This window comes from Squalius cephalus (genome assembly GCF_949319135.1).
Source record: "Squalius cephalus genome assembly, chromosome: 17".
In the NCBI taxonomy this organism is placed as follows: Eukaryota; Metazoa; Chordata; class Actinopteri; order Cypriniformes; family Leuciscidae; genus Squalius; species Squalius cephalus.
Genome location: NC_137138.1, coordinates 34,155,679 through 34,172,043, shown reverse-complemented (window position 1 = coordinate 34,172,043; position 16,365 = coordinate 34,155,679). Strand labels below are relative to the sequence as shown.

At 37.9% G+C, this 16,365-nt stretch overlaps 1 protein-coding gene across 1 annotated transcript in view; it reads left to right on the top strand.

Annotated features, from left to right (window-relative positions):
- Positions 1-1,372: 1,372 nt before the first annotated feature.
- stk26 (serine/threonine protein kinase 26) overlaps positions 1,373-16,365 on the top strand; it is a 37,861-nt gene continuing 22,868 nt past the window's right edge. Inside the window, exons 1-4 of the mRNA XM_079847169.1 lie at positions 1,373-1,855; positions 8,117-8,347; positions 15,786-15,842; positions 16,145-16,253. Of these exons, the coding sequence (XP_079703295.1) occupies positions 1,814-1,855; positions 8,117-8,347; positions 15,786-15,842; positions 16,145-16,253 (439 nt within the window). The 5' untranslated portion in view covers positions 1,373-1,813. The remainder of the gene's footprint in view (positions 1,856-8,116; positions 8,348-15,785; positions 15,843-16,144; positions 16,254-16,365) is intronic.

Here is a 16,365-nt window from a genome sequence, read left to right as displayed (position 1 = left end):
CGGAGTTTATGTAAATTTTAGGGTTGGAGCTGTAAAAACTCAGGCACGAATCACTCCCATTATGAAGCTGGTAATTTTTGGGTGAAATATTACTTTAAGTGGTCATACATTTTTTTTAAAAAATGGTCAAATTACATTTTTTCATAACTAAAAAAAGTAATCCTACCAAACCCCACATAAAATCTGCATATAACCCACATACAATAATAAATATTATTTATAATAAAACTTTGCTCGCGTTTCACTGTACTAGAATGTATACCAAGTATAGTATACTGTATATTGTATATATAAAGTGTATACAGTATATTCAATGATTATGCACCGAAGCAAGACCATACTTTATTATGTTGCTATTCCTGTACGGATTCTGTGTTCCATGTATTCTGTAGCTTTCATTCAGAGAATGGATTTAAACCATCAATGGTTTTAGCAAACCGTCTTGACTTCTATTAATTCCCAGGATATGAATTCTTGAAATCAACAACTGAATTTGAATGGTATAGCCTATGGTGACATTTAAAGTGTGGTGTAAATCCAGTTTTTAATGTTGTTTATATGTCTATGTGGTGTTTTTAATCTGCTTTAAGACAAACCATGTGTAAATTCATAAGTCGACACCATTGCTGAGTATTTCCTCCTTAAAACTGCAGTGAACCAAAGACAGTCTCAAAAACACGCTTTGAAATCGCTGGTGTTTCTGACGTCACAAACTACCTTGTAACCAATCAGATCAACGTGTGATCGTCAACCAGTGGATCTCTGAGCTGAGTGAGTGAGTGAGTGGAGGCGGGGCTCATTTGCATATTCATAGAACCATATTAGAAATTATTTTCAAGGAAAAAACGCTCAAATATGTCATTTTGGTGATAAAAGTTGAGTTTTAAGGGGAAAAGTACTGACTGCAGAGGGACTTTAACTAGTGAAAATACAGTTACTGATATCAAGAATTACAGTTTTTACTAGTTGAAATTTAATTCTTGATATCAAGATTTCGTATTTCTGCGAGTGATGACGTCATTGTTGTTATCAAGAATTAACATTTTTACTAGTGGAAGTGCAATTCCTGATATCAAGAACTTCATATCCTGAACGATAAAAACGCTTGCCATTAAACTCTAAAAAATGCTAAATATTATTTGGTTTGGGTCAAATATGGACAAATCCAACCGTTGGATTTGTCTATATTTGACCCAAACATCTGACCCAGCATTTTTTTCTAGAGTGTATATGGCAAGCAAGGGTGAACTTGTGTTGAGGGTTGTGTTTAAGGATTAGGCCATAGAAAATAGCATTAACCTGATATAAAGTCAATGGAAGTCACTAATAGTGAAACAAACGCGCGCCCGCGCGCGTGTATGTGTGTGTGAAGAAATGTGTGTGACGAAAGCTCAGCATTAGTGACGCAGTGTCTGTGTGCGCGCGGTTGGAGCGCGCGACTCCACCCAACGGCCAGAACTGAAGCACAAAACAACTTTCGCGAGCGCAGCGCGAGTCATGGCGTCAAAGAAGATCTCCTGAAGAACAAACTAAACAAACTCTCACCAAAAGCCCCTAACGAGCCGTCGACGACCGTCTGGATCTAATATAAACAACAAAAAAGTCCACTTTACGAAGGAATCATGGTTACCGAGTGTCGACTTTAAAGCTAGCAGAGCGCAGCTAGCTCAAGAGTTTGGCGTCGCGAGGAGTTTCGCGAACAGTGTAAATATAGTGTAAATATCTAATTTAATACAGAGTAGTGTGAGAAAGCGAGCTGTAAGAGTCTCTGCGAGAGTTTGCTGGTGTGTAGTTTGTCTGTGGACGGGTGGAGATGGCTCAGTCACCGGTAGCTGTTCAAGTTCCTGGAATGCAGGTGAGTTGGTGTGGAAAGGTAACGACAGGCCATCATCATCATCATCATCATCGGCTAATCCGCATTCAGACTTTAATACACTCATGAATCATCTATATCACACCTTTACATTAGTTTCTGTCAGGGCAAGACACACTCGCTGTTTTTATTCAGCCCTAATATAAACAGTACTATAAAAAGTACTAATAGTCTTATTACCATATTTGTTGTTGTTGACATGCAATGTAAAGGCAATGCTTTGCTCCATGTACCATGGCATTCGTTTAAATCCCTTAATTAAAGTGCTATAAATACCATGGTACATGACTAACCCAGAAAAAAAAAGTGTTTTTTATGTCATTAACGTTACATTTATTAAGAGCGTAAGAACATTAGAGCATTTTTGAAAAAATATATTTTATTCATATGTTATGCTGTCCTCTGTAGAGACATCAGGACTCTAAAATTAAAAATTAAAATTAAATGACATGTATAGGCAAAAACAATGGGATTTTTTTTTTTCATTCAGCAATCAATTGTTTTTTAACCTTTGTATAAAGATTATTCTCAAGTATGTTATGATGGATATAATGGAATGAATATATACTATTTTACTTTATGCAGGGTAAAATGGCCATAAATGTGTTTTCCTATTCAATACAATGTATCTAATACACTGCATCTAATCTGCATATTAATTTATTCTTGGGGGAAAATGTAATGAAAAAAGAAGTGTATTAATGGGAGTAATAATTAGCAACATTTACGTAATAATGTCTAATATTTATCTTTTTAATCTTTTATAATATTGATAAATTATTTCACTTGTCTCCCAAAAGCCTGATAAACACGTCCTGGTGTCTCTACAGTGTTCATGTATGAAATCAATGCGCTGTTCTGTAACAGAAAGTCATATTTTGATTATAAACCCCATAACATTCTCCAGAGATGTTGATTTATGACAATTTGAAAAGTAGTCCGATTTAATTGATAATTACAAAATACTATCATATTTCCATAAGATTAGATCACTAAATTAATATCAGTCATTTTTAAAGACCAAGGAGAAGTTGTTGTGATGGTGAAACCTCCAAGCATTTGGTATGGCAAACAAAAAAGCCCTGAATGTGCTCTTTAGTCTTTACATGACATTCACACTTAATGTTATTTATATATATATATAATCTGTATCTGTCAAAAAAAATCCTATCGGTGCATTCATAATATAAGACCGATATTTTGACCGATACTGATTTTAACAAACAACTATTGGTCAACTTATTTGGACTTTTGTCATTAAAATGTATTACTGTTTTGATCATGATTTAAATTAGTAACATTCAAAAACCCATGCATTGCAGTATACTAGATAGATTATTGCTACATCATAAAATAATTTCTATTCAACATGGATTGGATCCATTTAACATTCAACAGGTATCGATAAATAGATAAATACAACAGAACAAAGATGCATTTGAAATAAACCGTGTTTTTCAGCTGTAGGTCTAACAGTAGTTTTCAGGTACAGAAATACAGTACGCATATGTAAAATATATTCTTCATTGTAAAAATTAAATCCTTATTAAAGTTAAAAAAGTTATTTAGTCAAGCGTAGTGAGCAATGTTTTTTGTCTTTTCTTGTTTGATTAACATTATTATCGAGACAGCATCAGGAATATTAGGCTGCTGTCCCTTTAAGAGCTGCACGGATCCAGTGTACTGAGACACATGCGCTTTATTTCTCAACTGTTTACGTTCACTTAAGACATAAAGATGGACATTTTGATATAATATTGAGTGAAGGAGAATTCAGTATTTGTACTCTGGCTTTTTTCCCTAATTGTTGAGCCCTGCTGTAGGCTATTTAGTACAGATTTCATTTTGTTTTAGCAAGTATTTAATTATATATATATATATATATATATATATATATATATATACACACACAGAGCTCGACATTAATGCCTGTCCGGGACAAGTGGATTGTTTTACTTGCCCGACCGGACAATTAGCCTGATTAAAACGCCAATAACAAAAAAATAACCAGGGAATCGCCAAAACGTGATAATGATTCTGCATTCATTTAATAATATAAGCGGCGATTGATAGTGAATAATAATATATAATGTAATGACACATGACTTAATAAATCAATCTCATAATATTATTTAATGTTAATTTGATTGGTTACAGCCATATAGTGTCTTATGTCTTATTATTCTAATTAAATGTATTGATTATTGAATTTAAGAATTCAAAATGAAAGATAACGCATATATTTAATAAGATTAGGGGGAAAATGGCCTTAATAAAGGTAAAAATGTCACAGATATGCAGATATAAATTTGTCAAAACTGAACACTGATGAGAATATTGCTTAGGAATAAACTGTATTTACAACACAAAAAATCATCCTTTTTTTTCCGGAAAAGCAAATTTTTTACTCTGACAAGTGAATGACCGATTCAGCTTAATGTCGAGCCCTGAGATATACATATATGCATATTTATTATTATTATTATATATATATTTAATTATAGGGTCATGTATGACAAACAAAATGTATCTAATATGTGATTATTTCCGAGAGCAGTTTGTCCAGTCGACTGTATGTTTGGAATGAGGACATTAATTGTATAGAAGTCTTTTATTTATTAATTTTTCTGATGTTTTTTTTTGACAGAATGAATGGATTAGTCGTTGAGTTGTAGTCTATACGTCTAATGATGGAGTGGATGTGTGTTGTGTATTAAGTGGGATCCGCTTCCTAAAGGTGTGCTCGTGTGCGTCGCTCCTGATCCCTCGCCTCTGTGCGAGTCAGCGTTTGCTGCGTGTGATCTAGGACAGTGATGTAATCCCTATCCTTTAAGCCTTTGTGTGTGTGACAGCAAGAAATAGCCTTACTTGCAGCACAGGAAGACGGGAAGTGTGAGTGTGGTTCTGTGCTGTGGCCGATGTCACAACTTCACGCTCGGCCGACGCTTGAAACAGAACCGAAAAACCCAGAGTAGCGCATCAGAACTTCACCTCTGCTCCTTTTCTGACAGCAAACCGGGATCAGAAAGCTTTCTAATCCAGCTATTCCTCCTGGAATAACACATACTCTTCTCTGCTATGACAACTAAGTAAAGTACGTCGCTGGGTTTGTATTGTTAATCATTATGCAGCACAGCAGATGGGTAACTCTGCTCATTAATGTAACACTTGTGGCAGGCCCACTTAATGTTTGCTTTATGAGTTTTCCTAAGGTTTAAAGTGCAGTTTCATCCCTTTTAAATAGGCTACGCCATTGTCCATTCATAGAGGCGATGTGCTAATAGCTCCAGAAGCACGGAGGAGTGTGTTTTAGGCGTAGCGTCGGGGTGTGTCCCGCACACCTGAGTCAGCTCGACAGGGAAAGGGGAGACGGCTCTGAAGGAACATGATCAAAGCTTGTTGTGTCATGTAGCTTGTACCCACGTGCACTTGCTTCATTATCCCCAGTGCACTTCTGCTGGCCCTCAGGGATTCTGCTGTGTTCCCTGTTCATGTGTTTGTCTAGCCGTCAGTGGAGGAACATGCGTCCGGCTGATAAATCTTGGGGGGGTACATACATACACACACACACTCCCGCCCCTGGGAGCTTGTTAGCATGCAGATAGCCTAGTCATCCACACACCAGAGGTTTATCAGAGAGACGCAGACACACACACACACACACATGCAGGGAAGCTGGATATATAGCGCTTAGGAGATGCCCGGTTTAAGTGGATATAACATCTAACTAGATGAGCAATGTTCAGTTTCAAAGTAAAACCTAATGTTCACCTGATAACCTGTGACTGAACATTATTTACATTTATAATACAAGCAGAAAATGTGTCATGATATTTTTTAGAATTTTAGTAGATTAGGATTGAAAATTCTTTTAACTGATTAAACTGCCCCTATTATGCTATTTTAAATGCTCCTAATTTTGTTTTGGGGTCTCCTACAACAGGTTTACATCATAGACGAGAGCAGAAGAGTTTTAGAAGAGCAGAAGAGTTTTGAAGCATAAAGTGGACGGAGTCGGACGTCGTCATCTTGGCAGCGTGTCACTGATTGATCAGATGACCCAGTCTGTTGTGATTGGTCTACTCTGCTCTGATTGGTCAGGTGACTCAGTCTGTTGTGATTGGTCTACTCTGCTCTGATTGGTCAGATGGCCCAGTCTGTTGTGATTGGTCTACTCTGCTCTGATTGGTCAGATGACCCAGTCTGTTGTGATTGGTCTACTCTGCTCTGATTGGTCAGATGACCCAGTCTGTTGTGATTGGTCTACTCTGCTCTGATTGGTCAGATGACCCAGTCTGTTGTGATTGGTCTACTCTGCTCTGATTGGTCAGACGGCCCAGTCTGTTGTGATTGGTCTACTCTGCTCTGATTGGTCAGGTGACTCAGTCTGTTGTGATTGGTCTACTCTGCTCTGATTGGTCAGATGACCCAGTCTGTTGTGATTGGTCTACTCTGCTCTGATTGGTCAGATGACCCAGTCTGTTGTGATTGGTCTACTCTGCTCTGATTGGTCAGATGACCCAGTCTGTTGTGATTGGTCTACCCTGCTCTGATTGGTCAGATGACCCAGTCTGTTGTGATTGGTCTACTCTGCTCTGATTGGTCAGATGACCCAGTCTGTTGTGATTGGTCTACTCTGCTCTGATTAGTCAGATGACCCAGTCTGCTGTGATTGGTCTACTCTGCTCTGATTGGTCAGATGACCCAGTCTGTTGTGATTGGTCTACTCTGCTCTGATTGGTCAGATGACCCAGTCTGTTGTGATTGGTCTACTCTACTCTGATTGGTCAGATAGCCCAGTCTGTTGTGATTGGTCTACTCTGCTCTGATTGGTCAGATGATCCAGTCTGTTGTGATTGGTCTACTCTACTCTGATTGGTCAGACGGCCCAGTCTGTTGTGATTGGTCTACTCTGCTCTGATTGGTCAGATGGCCCAGTCTGTTGTGATTGGTCTACTCTGCTCTGATTGGTCAGATGGCCCAGTCTGTTGTGATTGGTCTACTCTGCTCTGATTGGTCAGATGGCCCAGTCTGTTGTGATTGGTCTACTCTGATTGGTCAGACGGCCCAGTCTATTGTGATTGGTCTACTCTGCTCTGATCGGTCGGATGACTCAGTCTGTTGTGATTGGTTGCCAGAAGATTATCAGTTCAACACACAGTTATAGAAATTGTACTTGATTTAAAAAAAAAAAAAAAAAAAAAAAAAAAAAACTGTGCTGGTATCGGTCGATGATCGGAACGGATCGGTTCTGAAAAAATTTTATCGGTGTATCCCTAGACTAAATTAAATACATAGCTTTAATTGTAATTAATAGCCTATCTTTTGTTGTTTTGACAACAACATTAAAGCGTTAGTTCACCCAAAAATGAAAATTCTGTCAGTAATCTCTCACCCTCATGTTGTTCCAACCCCGTAAGACTTTCGTTCATCTTCGGTACACAAATTAAGATATTTTTGATGAAATAATAATAATTCATTACATTTATATAGCGCGTTTCTCGGCACTCAAAGTGCTTTACATAAGGGGGATCTCCTCATCCACCACCAATGTGCAGCATCCACCTGGATGATTTGGTTCGAGTGAGATAAACGCAATATTTAATGTGGGAAAATAGAGGACAGGGCTTGATTTTAGCGCACCTACATTACTTCTCTGTGGATTAACTTGCAAATTTATTGTTTAACACAATACCGGACTAGTAGACTTTTCAGCTAATAAACAGACTCAAAACAACGAAACTTTACTATGTGCCTCTTATATTTTTATCAGTATTGACTGAAAGTTGGATTCACTTCCTCGTCCAGTGAAATAACTGTACCTGCAATAGTTGAGCAGCTTGTTTGTATTTGATTCATAGAGCTCCCCTCCCAAATGTTTCTTGGAATATTATTGATTAACCTAGTGTAGCATTGGCATTCTCTCTGTTACAAAGACTTCTTGTCTTTGATCTTCATTGTTCCATTAAGCTTTTATAAAACTGGAGGGATATATTTAAGCAACTGCGAATCCTTTCTGTGCCGTGAAACACGTGATTTGTAGAAAGTGAGAAATCACTGGAAAATTTTGTTAATAGTCAATTTTATTTCTAACTATAAACTTGGATCCCAAAAAGCACAAGTATGTATATACTTAACTGGTATATACAGTATTGTCAAGTGAACTAATCATTTGTCTTGGTTTATACCTATTTATCTAACCTAGCCAACTCAAACTAACCCTGTGTAACTCTTGCATTGCAGAACAGTCGAACAGACCCCGAGGAGCTGTTCACTAAACTGGAGCGCATCGGGAAGGGCTCGTTCGGCGAGGTGTTTAAAGGCATCGACCGGCGCTCTCAGAACGTAGTGGCCATCAAAACCATCGACCTTGAGGAAGCAGAAGATGAAATCGAAGACATCCAACAGGAGATCACCGTTCTCAGCCAGTGTGATAGTCCTCACGTCACCAAATACTATGGCTCTTACCTAAAGGTATGGATTGATGTTTTACTGTTTCACACATTAGCTGTAGCACATTGCTAGTAGGTTTGTTACAATACCAAAATTTCAGTAGTCAATACCAGAAGAATTCCACGGTTCTCTATAGCAGTTTCGGCACCGTAGTAAAAACTGTTGGAACCGCACCTGAGAATAAAACATTAAACATGTTAATTATTAATGATAATAATAAAATACATTAAAACAGCATGTAGCCTTCAATTTTTTAAAAGTAAACATTGCTTTACAAAATGTCAAGTGAAACGTTAATCAAATGAACATTCATTATACATAATAGAAAAAGAGAGAGGTCCACTATTTGATGCAGTTCCTCCCGAACCTGTGTGACCGCAATAGTCGTGTGACACATATGACAGAATATGACACATTCTGCCTTGACTTTTTAAAATATGTAATTCAACATATAATACATCCAAAATGTAAAAATTGACAGTCTACTCCGCTTTCCTGCAACGCTGCAATCCTGCAGATTTAAAGTTTGCGTTCTTTTAATCCAGTTAAGAGGTCACATCATGACTTATCAATCTTCTATTGGTCACACATCTTTACTTCAAGGGATAGTTCACCCAAAAATGAAAATTATCCTATAATTTACCCATAACCCTCAAGCCATCCTTGGTGTATATGAGTTTCTTCTTTCAGCCAAACATAATCGGAGTTATATTACATAACATCCTGGCTCTTTCAAGCTTTATAATGGGAGTGAATGGTGTCTTGAGATTTTGAAGCCCCAAAAAGCACATCCATCCATCATAAAAGTAATCCATACGGAGGTCAGAGTTCACTCATCCACCGGAACTAGACTTGCATACGGCCGTTACCAGAAGCCAGTGATTATACTTTATTAAGTTGTAAATATGGATATTTTCTTACACAAACGCATGGCTTTGCTTCAGAAGGCCTTTATTAACCCCTGGAGTCGTATGGATTACTGTTATGATGGATGGATGAGCTTTTTTGGGCTTTAAAATCTCAGGTACCATTCACTCCCATTATAAAGCCTGGAAAAGCCAGGACATTTTTTAAATTATGGGAGACATTTTTGGGTGAACTAACCCAAGGAATTTGCAGGGCAATGTTCACCAAACTTGAACTCTGGACTGGAACACAATGGTTGTCACTTTTAAATATGGTTGTCATCCCTGAAACTGTGTCATCTTGCACAAGTAACATATCTGCCGCTTTTCTTCTGACCAGATGAAAATCTGTTAAAATAAATTACGCTACTGACGTTTAGATCTAATGTTTGATCAGTCAGATAAGATCACACATTGCAAATTGGCTAGCCACCTACTGACGACTGAAACTTCTAATGGAAAAAAGCCATATATGCGTTAATCTTCCAGTGTTTCCCCTATCAATTTTTCCAGCAGCGGTGCTGTTACGTGCCGGAGGTTGCTACCAAGCCGCTCGTGGGGGGTCCGGGGGCATGAACCCCCGTAAGATTTTTTTTTTTTAATAACCCCTTAAACCATGACTTCTGGCAAGTTTTGTGGATAGAAATGGACATTTTGAGACATAAAAATTTGACATACCATCAACAGAAGGCATGATTATTGCAGCACGTACCTTGAACTGGTCACAAACAGGATTAGGACAGGATTATTCATGTTTTTCTTTTGTGTTAATTTTCAGATGTAAGGTAGAAATTTATAGTGGAAAAATGAAACTCTTTCCTCCCTCATCTGCACTACTGATCTTTTTTCTGTAACACACTTTAGCACTTAGATACATCATCATGTAACCAGTACTTTCATTTATTTTATCCTGTAGACATTTTGAACATTAAAATACAAATGAAACTTTTCATTAGTTTAAAAGGTGACTAGCTTGCAATAGCCTATTTTACTTCACTAACCTCCAGGGACGTGCAAAGAGTTCATCAGGGGCAGGGGCTCAAATGTAAGAAAGGGGAAATATATTAAAATATAAAACATCAATATATTATTATTCTTCATTCAGTTCTATGCAACATACTCAGATTTAACAGATTTATTTTTTGACTAATTATCAAAATAAAGTATAGTCATACAAAGCTATTATTACCAGAGCATGTGATCAGAGCAGGTAATTTTACCATTGTTGCCCAGCATGGCTATAGCAGCTCAGCAAACAGAAGTCTACTACTGAGAAATTTCACGTTATTTGAGCGGACTTTGCTTTTCCAGTGCATGATCGGTAGCCTACATGATCGGAGCGTTTGGGCCGTTAAGGAGCAGAACGCGCAGCGCAAACACGGAGCGGAACATTGAGCAGAGAGCGCAGTGCGCCGACAGAGCCATGAACCATGAACAGAGGCGCGCTGCGTCGCTTGCCGCGCACCCACATTTGAAATATTTGCATGTGAACGTCAGGGCTTAAAGTATTCCGGCACCGTGCCGGATCTCCGGCGTGCGGCCGTGAGGAAGAAAAAAAAATAAAAATTGCATGCTGTTTAATATTTTCGAGTCAATTGATTTCACCTACCAATCATATGAAAGGAACGCAGCTCTACTAACGTTACAAGCCTATCAGAAGCAGAGCAGGGCGGGGCCTGGCAACACAGTGTGATTGAGATTTATACGTCACGTTAGCGTTGTCGGTGAAAGGAGCGCTAGTTCATGAAGCTTGGGGATGATGTCCTACCCACGGGCGTAATTTCCTATGGGGACACTTTCCAAAATCCCGTTGTCCCCCCCACCCCCACTCAAATTCGTTTGTTATGATGTTTAACCGCACCGTCCGCACGCCGTCATTGCCACGGAGGAGCAGGACCGAGCCTGTGTAAAATAGCTCACTGAATGTTCTAGTGAGCAAGCAGTTGCGGCACAGACAGCGATGAAACGCCAGAAACAACAACAGGTGACTTTAATGTCATCATGGATGAAAAGAATGAAAGGAGATGTGAGTTGGTTGATTCAGTAAATTAGCTCAGGTCAGGATAATCATATTTTCTGTCTACACAGTCTATGGTCTACACCTGTTGATAACTGAGCTAAGGTTAACATACACTGCTGCTTGGTAACTTCAGACTTAGCTAAATATTTAATTTTAATATTTAATTAAATATTCTGTGTAGCTTACAAAAAAAAAAAAACCCATTCTGTGTAGGCCTACCATGAAAACGAGTCCACTTTAAACCGCAGCATTTTCTGTCAGCAATGTATGACAAGTAGCCTAACGTTAGTGCTGTCAACGGAAACGCATGCGATTAATTTTTGTCCAGCTTGACGTGTTAAAATATTTATCGCAGCGTCCGTTCTTTCTGTCATCCTTTGGATTATATGATCATGCTCTCCTTCGCGCAAATGTTTTAAACTATCAATGCGGGAGAAGACAAAAGAGAACGCGCTTGTCAGTGAATGTCCTCCTGAAACACACACACACACACACACACAGAAAGACGCGCGCCAGTATCGCAGTCGACAGCGCGCCATCGAGTTCTCTTTCGCGCTTGAACGAACCATAACACACACATTTATTCCAAAATGTCAGTTTTGTCGAGTATCTTCATAAGAACAGTCAAATGAGTTAAATACAATCTTAAATGGAAGTGAAGAGTAGAGAATGAGATCCTGTCAGCAGCGGCGGGTATTAAAGTGACAGCAATTCTCTCTGTTAGTAAAGTTAACCAAAGAACAATGGGAACAGAGAAAATTACTAACTGCTCAACGCTTAAGGATTTATCTATTTTTCACTTATAATTTATGCAGTAGGCTACGGACTGTTTTATAAACGTATTCAATTTCTATATAATTCACATCGGTTAGACATAAGGTACAGGTAAATATGACATTTATTATGGGTTTAAGTGAGGATTGTTTACAAAGGTTTTGTTTACAAAAAAAGTGAGGATTTAAGTGATCAAGTTCACTTAAATTAAAAGTTGTTATATTTTTTAAGCCTAATAAATGTTTCAAATTTTGGAAAAATAAATTTTCATCGAGACATAAGTAGCTATATCAGTGATACTGGACTTTATTCATTAACATGCTTGAAAATAAATGGTGCCAATGAAAACACACACACACACAAAAAAATTTCAGGCTCAGGATTTTTTTTCACTTTAACCCCTGGAACGTGAATGTGAACGGCCCCTTATGGCAACGTGACATTAGCCTAATCAAAAATATTTCCATTTGTGGCTCTTTCCTCCTTTCTTGTCAACAAGTGGATTCAGAGCCATCGCACTGGCAGCGCCGCCGGTCGCCATGTTTCAGTGTTTTTAGGTGTGTAAGTGAATGTCGTGTGATATTACTGATCATGTGAAGATTTTGAAGCGGCGCTGAAAATCCAGTGGTGGCGCTGCGCCGCTGCTTAATACATTGTAGGGGAAACACTGTCTTCAGTCCCTTCAGAGCTGTTGCCTCCTCTTAAAAGCTATGCTGGTATTTACTCCAGTTTTACCAGGCGAAATCGGACCCGACAGCTTAAATTACAAATAATTTTTATAAGTTTACAGAAATCAAATGATCAAATTGAATCAAATTTACTGCATAGTGTAGTGCAGGGGTGTCAAACTCAGATCCTGGAGGGCCACAGCCCTGTAGAGTTTAGCTTCAGCCCTAATTAAACACACCTGATCCAGCTAATCAAGTCCTTCGGGCTTATTTAAAAACTACAGGTATGTGTGTGGGAGCTGGTTGGAACTAAACTCTGCAGGGCTGTGGCCCTCCAGGATCTGAGTTTGACACCCCTGGTCTAGTGCATTAATTACAAATCAATAGATTATTATTATTAAAGCTACTAAAGTTATTCAGTCATTAACACAGACAGCAGCAGATTTATTATATTAAGACCTAATGCACGGATCTAATATAATATTACACATTAGATTCTCCCTCCGACTGTTTGCGTTCACTTAAGTAACCAAGAATACTTGTCAAGACAGATATTTTAAGATAATTCAGTGTGTAATTCAGCTCTGTTCAGGATCACATGGTGTCTGTTTGTGCGGTGAAGTTCAACTGGTGTGTGTCAGTCAGCGCGAGTAACACATCTTTTATGTGGCTCATTGTGCATAACTAATTAACATCAGTCACGTCCTGCACTATTTTCACAATCATGCATGTGTACAGAAGTCCTTTGCTTCCTATTGACATGAGCAACTTTTTTATTAATATAATACGAGTAATTTAATTTAATTTACAATAAAACAGCACATTCATATTTATTTCAGGCCTATTTAATAAAAAAAAATTAAAAATCGTTTATTTTAATTTTTATGCATCGATGCAGAATCGTTCACATCAGCCTTACAATGCCAAGTAAAAATGATTATATTCCACATTTGTTTCATCTCCACTCGTTTAGCTCCAGTGCCAGCCGTAAATCACACAGCTTCTGTTCAGAAAGTAATGCGGCACTGGCGGTATTTTGATTCGCGAGTACCACAGTATTGTTGTAGGTACTGTGTGTGTAGTGTGTGTGCAGTGTGTGAGTGTGAGATTTGATGCTACTGGTGACTCATGGCCAAACCCTTTGTGCGATGTCACAATACCTGTATTTCTGGAGGGCTGCCAGACAGAACATATGCTCATAGATTTTGTCTGGCCGCTTTGTGTGTGAGTGTGTGCGTGAGTGTGTGTGCACATTGATGGTCAATGTTTACAACAAATGATGACAAGTCGGCATCAGACTGGACTTTTTTGCCCATGAGGAATTGATTGGATTGGTTTGGACCCATAAAAGACACTCCCTGCTCTTGACTTACTAACTTCAGTAGCTTTAATAACAATCTATTTATATCCAATTCATACAGTAAAGACTGTGGTGTTTTATTTAATATTTTATTACTTTGTTCAGTCTCTATAGTATTTCTTACCTGAATTACTACTGTTAGATGTACCTGAAGACTTATTTCATTTGGATCTTAGTTCTTTTGTATTTATTTGTGATATTGCTTGTCATTTTGCTTCTTTGTTCATAGTTACTGGCTGTTTACTTGTCTACAATGATCTTTGAGAGCTTTTTACAGAATTGAATCTGAAATTGTGTCATATCTCCCTGCCCTATTGTCACAATACCACATTTTCAGTAATCAATACCAATACCAATGAAATTTAACAATGCTTGATATCAATTTTTGACACCAAAGATGATGATAAATGCTGTTGAATTGAATGTAGTCAAATTTTCAACGGTTCATGAGGTTCAACCATTGCTGAACACTGTCCATAATGTCCTGTTTTTCTGCTCTCTGTAGTCATAAATATTCTTTTAATTCATTTATTTAGTGGTTAAGCGCCATACATGTGTAGTCTATTGTTTCTCGTCTTATTATAATAATATGTAAATTACATATTAGTGCTGCCGTCTTACACCGTGTCCTAACTACACGCGGCGCGCGATAAAAGGCTCTTCTCCATGTTAATCAGTGTTTGTCCTAACCAAACACTAGTCTATTTTAGAAACTGTTTCTATTTTTCTGCGACGTCGCGCTGGAACAACAAACACAAAGTGTGGCGATGATAATCTCAGGTACTGTTTATGTGCTTTATTTAATGTTAAAAACGTGTCATGTGACTCTGAATATCATTTAGTGCTCCCAGCTTTGTAGCTGTAAAAGCAACAATGGATAATTCACCTCAGATCTTGAAATTAAACAATGATGTTAGTTTTAATAAAGAAATAAAGATTTTAAATCAAGGAAATTTCTCTGGCATTTCTTTCTTTTTGCTGTATCGAAAACGTACTGAACCGTGACACCACTGTGTCATACCGAACCGTGAATACACCCCAATATATATATATATATATATATATATATATATATATATATATATACATATACATACACACACACACAGCATTCAACATTTGAAGTGGATCAAAACTTGTCATCAAAGTTATACATGAATTTTTGAACAATACCCATATCTCAATACCTCAGAGATGAATAAAGGCTATGATATATACATTATACATAAGAAAGCTTTCAAATATAAACATAAATATAAAAGAAAAAACAACTGTCTGTCCACCGTTTGATAGCAGAAGTTAGAAATAAAGAAAAATAAAAGCACGAACTTGTTGTTAACTAATAAAAGGTTAATTGTTTTTTGTGTGTGTGTAAATGTCAGAGATTTTTCACATTATAATCCCATTACAGTTGCTTTTCTCATAAAAAAAAGATGTTCGTCAGATATCATGTCAATAGATGCTTGCCCAGTGTTTCGTGTATCAACAACTGAACGCCAGGCAAAAAGATTCATGAAACGGCCTCAAACTCGCCTGTGAGTTAGCAATGTGAATCAGACTCAGCCAGAGAATCAGAGCCTTTACTGAGGTCATTTTTCAGTAGTGTCCGATTCAACGTGCGCCAAGTACTGTGATGTACACTAATATATTATATGAACTATGCACTCAGTCAGAAAGAAAGAGGTTTCCTTCCCCTGAGTTTATAGCTAATTGTCTTTTGTTTTTCTTTTAGGGTAGTAAACTATGGATCATAATGGAGTATCTGGGAGGGGGTTCGGCTCTGGACCTGGTAAGCCCTTCGACTTTATCATTGATTGATTGATTGATTGATAGACTTTATTAATCCCCAGAGGGAAATTCACATGTCACAACAGCACAAAAATACAATGAATGAATAGAAAACACACAACAACATTCACAACAGCAACAAATCTTGTTCTCCAGTATCAATTTCTCAAAGCATTATGATTAAATACAACCAAGTAAAAAGAAAATAGTCTATCATCTTGAGTCTTCACAGCTACAGAATACAGCTGATCCTGCCTGTCATGTGCCCTACACACTCAACCTGGTGTGTGTGTGTGTGTGCAGCTGCGAGCCGGACCCTTTGACGAATACCAGATAGCCACCATGCTGAAAGAGATTTTAAAGGGTTTGGACTACCTGCACTGTGAGAAGAAAATCCACAGGGACATAAAAGGTGTGTACGCAGAGCATTCGTCTCCGGCAGAATATTTGTGTCTGCTTGGATAAGTGGGTGTGACGACTTTGTTTTTCCACCGTCGTTTGTTTTTCCACTTGTTTGAACTGTG